Source organism: Stegodyphus dumicola, chromosome 4, assembly GCF_044657685.1.
Source record: "Stegodyphus dumicola isolate Sdum_Otavi_A_Nest chromosome 4, ASM4465768v1".
NCBI classification, from domain to species: domain Eukaryota; kingdom Metazoa; phylum Arthropoda; class Arachnida; order Araneae; family Eresidae; genus Stegodyphus; species Stegodyphus dumicola.
In genome coordinates this window covers 218570246-218582931 of record NC_140771.1, presented here as the reverse complement: position 1 = coordinate 218582931, position 12686 = coordinate 218570246, and the positions used below count along the sequence as shown (strand labels likewise).

Genomic DNA, 12686 nt, shown 5'->3' with positions numbered 1-12686 from the left:
GAAAACAGATCTTTATAAGTCAGTGTTCTAAGAAACATTGAGTACGGATAGCCAAGCAATTTGTGCTTGTGATCCCATGCATTACCTCTTTTGCGATTCCAACATGAACAAACAGCAAATGTTAAATTTTGTGTGAAACTTGGCAAATCTGCCACCAAGACATTTCAAATGATGCAGCAAGTTTATGATGACGCCACCATGTATGGTTATGATGTACCACCATATCCATGAATGTAAGTTTAGTTATATCATATGTATTTATGCTAGTTTATGATGTACCACCATATGTATTTATGTAAGTAAGATGTTCTTCATAGCATACAAGTGACATCAAGAGTAGAATATCACTGGAAGATGACAGTGAAGTTCAAGAAGACCTTCAACAAGATCAGCATCAGCAAATGTCCACGTCAATGAATCCTATAACCATTCGCTCTTCACACGAGATTCTGGCAAGACACAGCATGACCTCACTTGCACATGAGCTATTACCTCCAAATTTGGCTCCTTTGGATTTCAATCTCTTCTCATTGAAAATCCAAGGGCATCATTTTGGCAACATTATGGAGTTCTAGCATGAAATGCAGAAGGTACTTACTATGTTTCAAGAAGTGAACTTCCAGGGTACATTTCAGAAGTGGCAAGAAGGTCAGGAACACTCTATCGCTGTGCAAAAGTGATAGTGACTTTGACAGTATCTTTGAACATAACAGCCTAAGCACATAGATAAAAATAATTTCTTGTCAACAAAGCTAGTCCCAAAATTTTATAAGCCATCCTGTATACCAGGGATGTCAAACTCGCGGCCCACAACGAATATTTTTGTGGCCCGGCCAATATGTCGGCAAATAATAATATATAATAATAAAATAACATATAGACGAAGAAAAAAATGAAATGTTTACTGCTAAGTAATTAACGATAATTTATTCAGTGTTGTTAGATTACTCACAGTGAGCTGACACACACACTACTTAAATTACAAATGCGTGTGAGTAGCTTGCGTTCAGCTACCTTCGGCTTTTGGGGGACACGTGCACTCAGAACTTGTACGCATCCCCCGATAGCCGAATGTGGCCGAACTCATGGTCTCAGTTTTCCAATCATAGTTGTGTACGATATATTGATGCATGCATGTGCATGCACTTTGCTTTATTATTAATTATTACTTAATTCATATTGTTACGGATTTCATAGTTGTTTATTTATTTAGTTTTTTTTTTTTTATTTTGAATTGTAATTAGATTTGATTCATGTTTCCTTAGCAACACAGATGATTTTTGAAAAGACAGCTGTGTTGGAAGATTAAAAATAGAACAGTGCGTGCATTTACCTAATATATACCTAATAAATAAATATCTCGTAATTGCTGTTGCGATCCGAAAAATCCAGATATTTATAGATGTTTCCAGTATATTCGAGAAATTAATTATAAAGCTTATAAAAGCCGAGAACAAAAAACTCATCTCAGTAGTAGCTGTAGTTCTAGCGAACTGTTTGTTTACTTAATGCTGTGATTGATTTGTAGCGATTTCGCTGTGAGATAGAATTAGTTTCTCTGTTTTGAATTGATTTTTGCTAAACGTTTGACATTTTGTGATACTGTTAGAATATTTTTGAAGAAATATTTCAGCATTTTGATTTATCTCTTGTGGAAAGAATACATTTTTGTTAACTTTTTAACGTTAACCGTGTTTATTCCAGCCCTTTGTATTCAGTATGTCTATATCAAAACCAAGTGGTAGTAAAATTAAACAAAAAATTGCTGACGAACATAGAATATTCCAAGTAAAATGGGAATTAGAATATTTTTGCTGTGAAATAAAAGATAAAATAATCTGCTTGATATGTAATAATACTATTAATGTACCAAAGTTATATAATATTAAACGCCATTACGAACAACACAAATCGAAATATAACAATTACGAAGGATTAATGAGAGAAGAAAAGTTGAAAGAGCTCAAGTTAGGAGTGAAAAAGCAACAGTCCATGTTTAGTAAAGTATTGCAAGAAAGTGAAGCGGCGGTACATGCAAGCTACATCTTCTCCGAGTTGATAGCTAAACATTCAAAGCCTTTTACTGACGGTGATTTCATCAAGGAATGCCTAATGAAAGCTGGAGAAATTGTTTGTCCTGGAAATGTGAAGGCTTTTCAATCAATTTCATTGTCTCGAAATACAGTTGCGGAAAGAGTTACTGATTTAGCCACGAATTTAAGTGATCAGATCAAAGCAAAATCATCTAGTTTCGAAAGTTTCTCCATTGCCTGTGACGAGAGCACGGACATTAGTGGCAAAGCTCAATTAGTAGTGTTTCTTCGTTCTTGTGACAAGAATTTTAACATTTTTGAGGAATTACTGGAACTAATACTGATGCCTGGTACTACCACAGGAGAAGATATATTTACTTGTGTTTTTGGACTTCTGCAGAAATACAATTTACCTTTAGCAAAATTAAATTGTGTAGCTACAGATGGCACTCCATCAATGACCGGGAAAAACAAGGGCTTCATAGCATTACTAAGAAAAAACTTAGTGAAAATCACAGTTCAAACATTCATCATATGCATTGTATTATACATCAAGAAGTTCTATGCACGAAAGTAATAAATATGGAGAATGTTTTGTCATATATAAAAAAAAGTTATAAATTTTATTAGATCTCGAGGTTTAAATCAGCGTCAATTCACTGCTTTCTTAAGTGAGTTAGATAGTGAATATTCGGGTTTGTCCTACTATACCGAGGTACGTTGGTTATCTTGCTCCAAGATTCTCAAAAAATTCTGGGATTTGAAAGAAGAAATATGTCAGTTTTTAAAAACGAAAAATCAAGACGTAAGTTTGTTTTACAATCCAATATGGATACAAGATTTATCTTTCTTGGTTGATAAAACCAAACACTTAACCGATTTAAATTTATCGTTACAAGGAAAAGATCATATCATTACGAACATGTTTGACATAATTAAAGCATTCAAATGTCAACTAGTTCTTTGGGAAAAACAACTTAAAAATGAAGATTTGACGCACTTCCCGACGTGCAGTATGAACAAATCAAGTTTAGATGATACTTGTTCGTATCAAAAAAACGCAGAAAAAATTGCAAATTTAACAACTGAATTTGAAACGAGGTTTAATGATTTTAGTTCCCTCAAAGACAAATTTTTTTTTGTTTTCTTCGATTTTCTCAATAAGTATTGACTCAGTACCCAGCCATATGCAAATGGAGGTGATCGATATTCAATGCAACTCAAATTTGAAAGCAAAATTCATTGAAGTGGGCGTGCCTGAATTTTACAAATATTTACCAGCCAGGTTTGAAAATACTCGAAAATTCACATATGAAATTATTTCCATGTTTGGTAGCACTTATCGGTGCAAGCAGTTATTTTCAGTCATGAAAGGTAATAAGTCTCCTATTAGAAACCGTATTAATAATGCTCACCTTGGGTCAATGTTGAAAGTTATCACTGCAAACAAAATTTCTCCCGAAATAGGAAAGATAATAGCAGAGAAGAGATGTCAAGTATCAGGGTGTAAACATTAAATTTTTCTTGTTCTTTTCTATATAAAGATATATATATGTTTATTATTGCATTATTCAAAATAAATCTACATTTCTATGGATATTGATTTTTTTTTTTTTTTTTCCCCCGGCCCACCTAAAGTTAAACCTTGTTTGTTTGGCCCAAGTGTACCTATGAGTTTGACATCCCTGCTGTACACGAATACTAAAGAGATTCTGCAATTAAAGTTTTACAGATCACTTTAATTTTGATACTCTGCCCTTTCCAAACTTCCTTCAACTATCATTTCATTAACATTACAGTACAGGTGATATCATACACTGTCAAAAATAAAAAAAGTATTCCAGTGTACAGATAAGTATACTTGTCCATGCCAGACAATAAGGTTGTTATATGAGAATTTTAATCTTTACATCAAGCCTAATAGTTAAAAACAAGAGATGTAGAAAATTGTGAACTGAAGACACTGATGAGACAAATTCATGCATCACTAGTTAAAAAATAATGAAGAAGATTCACTATGGACCATGAAGTCACAGATCACAATAAATAAACAGGAAAGCTTTCTCATGCTGGTGTTTGTGTTTTTGTTACACTCAGATTAACCATCCAACTTTGAGAAGAATCACTGGGCCATATTCTGTGTTGCCAAAATAAGCAACCCAGAATTTTACAAAAAAGGCATTTAACTGGCAACTCACAAATGATTGTGTGCATTACACCAGCACTGAATTCGGCTTTTGACATTTGACAATCACCTTTGCAGCTGCTGCTTGTCAACTGTTTGTAGATAACTGTGATAATAGCTTTTTCTGAATTTGTGAAATTATCTTATGTTTAAGTAAAACAAATCAATGTGTACATAGGAAAAGAGCAGGAAAGTAGTTTATCGTTTGCTGTTAGGTGATTGTGATAACAGCATTTTCCAAATTTGCAGAATTATTGGGACTTTTTTTTAAGTTAAAACAAGTGGATGCATACAAGAAAGAAAAGTGGGGAAAAAAGGTAAAAATTTTATTATAGATGTTTCTTGCACTTTTAATTTAGTTAATTTGTTGCTGTTTTATACAATTTTCAGTGTTTCATTATGGATGCTTCTCTTGTGTAATTTTCAGTGTATCATTATGCATGTTTCTTGCATTTTTAATTTTATTAGTTTGCTACTGTTTTATGCAACTTTCAGAGTGTTGTCATTTTTTAAAATGGCTTTTTCACATCTGAGGTTAGCAAAAAATTAGTCACCAGTACTTGGTGACTTTGCTTAAGGGTTGGGCAGATAATGAGACAGTACCATGTTTCTCATGAGCTTCTGGATGAAAACCATCAACAACGAGTATTGATTCACATTTCTCTGTTTACAAAAAAATAATTTTTAGCCTTTAAAGTGTTTGAGGATGGAACTGAAAAACAGCTTCTTTAATGCTACTTGATTAAAAAAAGTGAACTACTTGAAGAAAGACAGCAGATGAGCATAAAAGAGAAACCATGTGCCACAGGAATGCCACACCTGCATCCAAGGCAGGTTTTGTTCTGAATACAATGAGATATAGAAGACGTAGTTAATACTGACTGTTAGAAAATAACCAAACCTTAATGTAGATGTATACTGCCATCTTAGACAGTTTGAAATGATCTTTACCAATCAAGAGACTTGCATTAATCAACAGACCTGATATGATTAAGACACAATAACACGCCGAATAAATACTAATTCAGAAGTCAAACAACAAAAATCAGCGTTATATTTACCAAATTTTCACAGGACTAGTTTCGATGGTTTTACCGAACCACCATCTTCAGCTGCAAAATTGCAAATTAACCAGATAGGAAATAATGATTAGATAAGATAAGAAAGCCTGGACCAGAATAAGCAAGTGGCGCCATCTGTTGGTGAAACCAGAACTAAAACATAATTTCTTTAAAGGCCGAAGGCAAATTTGGATTGGAATTAGGATCGTTAACTAGAACAGAAAGATTTTTATGAATGTGAAATGCCTCTAGAAAATCCAGTTCTCCAATGGAAGATGTTTTTTGAATAATTTTGGCAGCAGAAAAACTGAAAGTGTGGTTTTCGGACCAACAATGTTGAGCAACAGAAGACTTCTGTGTTTCCTTTTTTCTAACATATGCCTCATGTTCCTTGACGCGAAATTTTAAGGCTCTCTTAGTTTGGCCAATGTAAATTAAACCACACTGGCAAGGAATCCTATAAATACCCCAGGAATTCATATCCGGAATGGGGTCCTTGAGTATGGAACTCGGAATTTTATTGATGGGAGAATAAACAACCCGAAAGTTAAATTTCTGCAAAATATGTGCAACTTTATAGCTAATTGATGGAAAGAAGGGAATGACAATAGAATTTTTATAATCTCCTAAAACAAGAGTGTGCCTTTTAGTGTGTTGAGATGAGAATTTTTTAACTGCTTGATTAATAATGTTGGGTGGAAAGCCTCTGTCAACAGCTATTGCTTTTAAATAATTTAGTTCTTCATCAAGGGCTAGTTTGGAGGAGCAAACTTGAAGAGCACGGAAAACATAGGAATAAAATGAAGCTAACTTTTGTTTAGTCGGATGACATGATTTAAAGTGTGGTGGAAGGCAAACCAATGAAGGTTTACGGTAAACCGTAGTACTGAAGTTGGATGTGTTACGTGTGACCAGAATGTCGAGAAACGGAAGAGAATTGCAAGTCTCAAGTTCAAAAGTGAACTGAATAGCAGGATCAATAGAATTCATTGTTGAAAGAACTTTATTTAAATCATCTTTATTACCTTCAAACAGAGTAAAAGTATCGTCTACGTAGCGGAACCATGCCGGGAAGTTTAAAGTTTCAAACAATTTTGATTCATAATAATGCATGTAGATATCAGCCAGGATGGGACTGAGGGGGCTTCCCATGGCTAATCCCTCAGTTTGCTTGTAATATTTATTTTGGAAAACAAAATGTGTTTGTTTCAAACAGAGTTGAGTGAGAGAAATTAGCTCATCAATTTCGATGCAAGAGAAATGAAATTCGCGAAGTCTGGTTTCTAGACATCTTAATGCACCCTCCACTGGGACATTGGTGAATAATGATTTTACATCAAAAGAAACCATGAGTAAATTACTAGGAGAAATGTTTTTAACTTTTTTTACAAACTCTATTGAATTTTTTATGGTGTAAATGTTATTGTCTAATAGAGTTGAAAATCTAGAACTAAAACATAATTTCTTTAAAGGCCGAAGGCAAATTTGGCAAATTTCGCGTCAAGGAACATGAGGCATATGTTAGAAAAAAGGAAACACAGAAGTCTTCTGTTGCTCAACATTGTTGGTCCGAAAACCACACTTTCAGTTTTTCTGCTGCCAAAATTATTCAAAAAACATCTTCCATTGGAGAACTTAATTTTCTAGAGGCATTTCACATTCATAAAAATCTTTCTGTTCTAGTTAACGATCCTAATTCCAATCCAAATTTGCCTTCGGCCTTTAAAGAAATTATGTTTTAGTTCTAGTTTCACCAATAGATGGCGCCACTTGCTTATTCTGGTCCAGGCTTTCTTATCTTATCTAATCATTATTTCCTATCTGGTTCATTTGCGATTTTGCAGCTGAAGATGGTGGTTCGGTAAAACCATCGAAACTAGTCCTGTGAAAATTTGGTAAATATAACGCTGATTTTTGTTGTTTGACTTCTGAATAAGTATTTATTCGGCATGTTATTGTGTCTTAATTATAGAAGCCCCAAACAGGCTTATTTTTTGCTTTCTTTTTTGCACGTGGTGTGGCCGCCATTTTGTGATTGCATGAGTTTCGGTAAGTACTTTTTGCAATTTTCAAGTTATGTTTATATTTTGTATATTTGGATATTGTGCTTTGCTTGTCTGATTTCACGAATTTTGCTTACGTTTTGTTTTCTATTAATTTCAGTGAGGGATTTTTCTGCTGTTTTGTGTGTGCTTTATTATTGTTTAGTTAATTTGGTTTGATTTTCTGTATTGTTTATCATGCCTTCATCCGTTAATCGTTTCACTAAATTACGCCTGAAACGGCAAAAATTCCTGAATCATCTTGACTTTTTACTTAAATGTAAATGTAAAAAATTGATCCCAAATTTTATTCAAATCAAATCTAATCAAAAACCTTCGAGTCGCGTTTCAAGAATTCTGTTAAATTGCAAGCTTGCCTTACTTCGGTCCGTCATAAGGGATACATGTCAACAATTGTCCAAAATTGAACGTGAACTCTATAAGCTTCATCTGGAACTCGCTAAATCATATCCAAAATTCACTGCCCTTGAACAAAAGTCTTGATCTAGAACGGAGAATGCAGTTAACCGTCATAAAAACACCCTTGCAGTTAAATTCGAAAAACTTCTTTTACAATCTTCCAGTTCAAGTAGTTCAAATAATCTTCCCATTGTAAACATCAAGCCAATAGTTAATATTTCTAATGTTAGTCTTTCAGAAGAACAAGAGAGTATTCTAAAATATAATTTTAACTTCTCACAAACCTGTAAACCCTCGATTCAAAGATTTTGGCTCCTATCGAAAAAGCTTTCAAGTTCAGTAAAGTTTCAGATTCACAGAAAGAAATGATTAGGCATCTTATCGCTCATAATGCGAAATTCAATAATAAACCTTTGAAACCAAATCTAACTGCGAGAGAAAGAGCTACATTGCGTGAAATTCATTCTAACCCAGATATTATTATTTCAAAGGCCGACAAAGGTGGCCAGATAGTCATCATGGATAGGAACACTTACATCGATGGTGTCACTAAACTCTTAAACGAAGGACCATATAATCCGATCCCTAAAGATCCTTCACCTTCGGACTTGTCAAAAATAAAAACTGCGATCAAATCTTCGCAAATCATTTCAGGCAACTTAAAACATTCACTTATCCCATCTGTTGCGAATTGTGCCAGATTATATGCTCTTCCCAAAATTCATAAAAGTGGTATTCCTTTCCGCCCTACTGTATCAAATTTATGTACTGCTTCGTATCCATTAGCTAAATATTTAGTTTCTAGATTTCCAACTCTATTAGACAATAACATTTACACCATAAAAAATTCAATAGAGTTTGTAAAAAAAGTTAAAAACATTTCTCCTAGTAATTTACTCATGGTTTCTTTTGATGTAAAATCATTATTCACCAATGTCCCAGTGGAGGGTGCATTAAGATGTCTAGAAACCAGACTTCGCGAATTTCATTTCTCTTGCATCGAAATTGATGAGCTAATTTCTCTCACTCAACTCTGTTTGAAACAAACACATTTTGTTTTCCAAAATAAATATTACAAGCAAACTGACGGATTAGCCATGGGAAGCCCCCTCAGTCCCATCCTGGCTGATATCTACATGCATTATTATGAATCAAAATTGTTTGAAACTTTAAACTTCCCGGCATGGTTCCGCTACGTAGACGATACTTTTACTCTGTTTGAAGGTAATAAAGATGATTTAAATAAAGTTCTTTCAACAATGAATTCTATTGATCCTGCTATTCAGTTCACTTTTGAACTTGAGACTTGCAATTCTCTTCCGTTTCTCGACATTTTGGTTACACGTAACACATCCAACTTCAGTACTACGGTTTACCGTAAACCTTCATCGGTTTGCCTTCCACCACACTTTAAATCATGTCATCCGACTAAACAAATGTTAGCTTCATTCTATTCCTATGTTTTCCGTGCTCTTCAAGTCTGCTCCTCCAAACTAGCCTTCGATGAAGAACTAAATTATTTAAAAGCAATAGCTATTGACAGAGGCTTTCCACCCAACATTATTAATCAAGCAGTTAAAAAATTCTCATCTCAACACACTAAAAGGCACACTCTTGTTTTAGGAGATTATAAAAATTCTATTGTCATTCCCTTCTTTCCATCAATTAGCTATAAAGTTGCACATATTTTGCAGAAATTTAACTTTCGGGTTGTTTATTCTCCCATCAATAAAATTCCGAGTTCCATACTCAAGGACCCCATTCCGGATATGAATTCCTGGGGTATTTATAGGATTCCTTGCCAGTGTGGTTTAATTTACATTGGCCAAACTAAGAGAGCCTTAAAATTTCGCGTCAAGGAATATGAGGCATATGTTAGAAAAAAGGAAACACAGAAGTCTTCTGTTGCTCAACATTGTTGGTCCGAAAACCACACTTTCAGTTTTTCTGCTGCCAAAATTATTCAAAAAACATCTTCCATTGGAGAACTGGATTTTCTAGAGGCATTTCACATTCATAAAAATCTTTCTGTTCTAGTTAACGATCCTAATTCCAATCCAAATTTGCCTTCGGCCTTTAAAGAAATTATGTTTTAGTTCTGGTTTCACCAACAGATGGCGCAACTTGCTTATTCTTGTCCAGGCTTTCTTATCTTATCTAATCATTATTTCCTATCTGGTTCATTTGCGGTTTTGCAGCTGAAGATGGTGGTTCGGTAAAACCATCGAAACTAGTCCTGTGAAAATTTGGTAAATATAACGCTGATTTTTGTTGTTTGACTTCTGAATTAGACCTGATATGATTCATCGATAGGTTAATTGCAAATTACGTACTGTAAGAAAGATTCAACATAGACTTTACAATGGGAAACTCTTATTCATTTGCCTAAGAGTTCAGTTATTGCTTCTCAAAGTTTTTATCAGTTTAAATCATTGCAGCATTTCTTGTCAGCAAGGACTTTCATAGTAAACAGGAAGATAAAAAAGATAATAAATGAAGGTAAATCAATGAATACTCTACTGCAATATCAAAAGAATTCTTCAAAACAAAGACTTGAAAAATTACCTGAAAGATAAGCAGAAGCCATAAAAAATTATGGATATTATATTAATAATTAAATTTTGATAATAATATTTTCTCAAATTTGAAGTTGCTTACCTCAGCTCTGCATTATTTTCAATAATTATATTACGATATTTTGAAGTAAAAATATTTTTTATTCTTTAAAATAATTGTCGGTTTTACTACATCACATAACACTTCAGCATATTTGATTGTGTACTAGAAATCTGAGGCTACAAAGAAGACATTATTATTAAATTTTGAGCAACTTTCTGTAAGGAATAATTTAAAAAAAAAAAATTACCTCCATACACCAGTGTACTTCTTTATCTGACACTAGTATACTAGGATCACATGACGGTGTACTAATACCTAGATTACTAGCTAGTGGTTTAATAACAGCAATGACTACATCTCGGCCCGCAGTTCCTGGTAGAGTATGCAGAACACTCCATCTTTTATCTTCTGCATTCCTAGTTGCTGGAACTGATATCCATTCAGAATACATACTGCATTAAAAATTAAAAAATAATTTTATGATAGAAAATAAATTAAAGAACAAGAGACCATCTGTTTACTGAATGAAAGTATTTATTACACAATTTATAACAGACAAAATATAAACATAGATGATAACGTTATGATCCTACAGCAGACCTTTTTACTTTACTTTCAGAGCTTAATATTGATTATTCTACTCATTATAAAACTGAAATACAAATGTTCTTGAAAGTATTTAAATGTTTCTAAAGAAATGAACTCAAAATAATGGATTTTCATGTTGAAGTCAAATGCTGCTTACGATTTTAATATGCATTCAGCTTTAATTACTATTTGAGTTTTTTATTGCTTAATTTTGAAGCTGGCACAATGCAGAATGACAAATATATGTTTTTCAGAATTTCTTTGACTTTGAGGACATTTCACATGCTAACTAAAATAATAGTCCTCAATCTCAAACTGGACACTTTGAGAATATTTTATATACTTTAAAAAAAAAAAAAAAGTTTGAGTAATATAAAAACTGAAAATTCATTTTCCCCTCATTATGTTAAACATTTACATGTTATAACAGTTACTATGTTGAACATTTACACAATAAGAGCATGGACAAGTGATGCATTAGCTCCTTACAAACTTTATGATAAATTTTACCAATATTGTTAATTGACTTAAGAGTTTTAACTGTATATTCATTCAATGTACGTTTTCCTTTTATAGCACTGAAAATTGTTATTTTGCAAATTAAACTTGCTCTGATTTTGTGTAATAATATTTTTCTTAGATTAAAGGGAAAAGGTGAATATATTATCACATATAAAATTCAATTATATATATTACTAATATTTTACAGCAATTAATTTCAAAACACATATTCTTATTTTAGATGCCCATATCTTTATAAAAAGATAATAAGAGTGATTAAGTTTCCAATAAAAAAATTCTTACAAAACAAATGCCAATGACTTCTTAAGAAAAATCATCCTATTTTAAATTAAATTAGAACTAAAATCTTTAAAAGAAAAAAAAAAAAAAAACTATTTGGGAATGAAAAACTTAAGAACTCAGATTTTTTTTAATTAACCCCTTATTTGCTGGGTAAAGAATATCTCAGAACAAGTTATGTATTATATCTTTCTACGTACAATTTAGGTTTTACAAAAGTCTCAATTAATTGCATGAATATTTTCTTTAAAATCTTCCTGGCTGCAATTTTACAAATTTGGCACAAATTGTAAATACAGTTTTTAAAAATGAGAAAACTTCAAAATTTTTTTTAAATTAACGATGGATTGTTTTTATTCAGCAAGTTTATGTACAGTCTAATTTTGAAAATTTTGTCTTTTTTACGAAATTCTGTGTTGCTATTTACATAAAAATAAATTTTGATATTTCATATGGTTGTCTTGACATAACATTTCTAATAGCTAAAAATGCTGTATCATTGTTTAAATAGCTATAAATTGTCCCTTGAGATAATGTGTCATAGCTTGCAAGCAAATGGGCAAATATAAAATGAATACTTGGGTGTGCTAATAAATTATTATGCCTGTTATTACTCGAACATAAATATTTGACTGATTAGCTGTCACATGGTGCCATCTTGTGATAAGAGAGGTAATTCTGCTAACCACTGATACGTGATCTTGAAAATGAGATCTGCAGCATATGAATTGCCCTCTATATCTGCAAGCTCAAAGAACACTGTTGGTTTCTGAGATAATATATTAATCTGTTTTTTAGTGAAAAACAGATCAACAGTTTTTTAACTGGCCACTTACAGCATTTGTAACTAGAATTTGTAATTCTGTACTAGAGGACATAACTTGATATTGGCCAAAAGACCACAGAGCAATTTGAGAACATGACTAGTCATCATAAT

At 32.7% G+C, this 12686-nt stretch overlaps 1 protein-coding gene across 7 annotated transcripts in view; it reads right to left on the bottom strand.

Annotated features, from left to right (window-relative positions):
* LOC118196087 (ral GTPase-activating protein subunit beta) overlaps positions 1–12686 on the bottom strand; it is a 162295-nt gene that overhangs the window by 135673 nt on the left and 13936 nt on the right. For all 7 annotated transcript variants that reach the window (XM_085815994.1, XM_085815999.1, XM_085815996.1 and 4 more), the window contains exon 3: positions 10608–10812. In XM_085815994.1, coding sequence (XP_085672120.1) covers positions 10608–10811 — 204 coding nt within the window. In that variant the 5' untranslated portion in view covers position 10812. The remainder of the gene's footprint in view (positions 1–10607; positions 10813–12686) is intronic.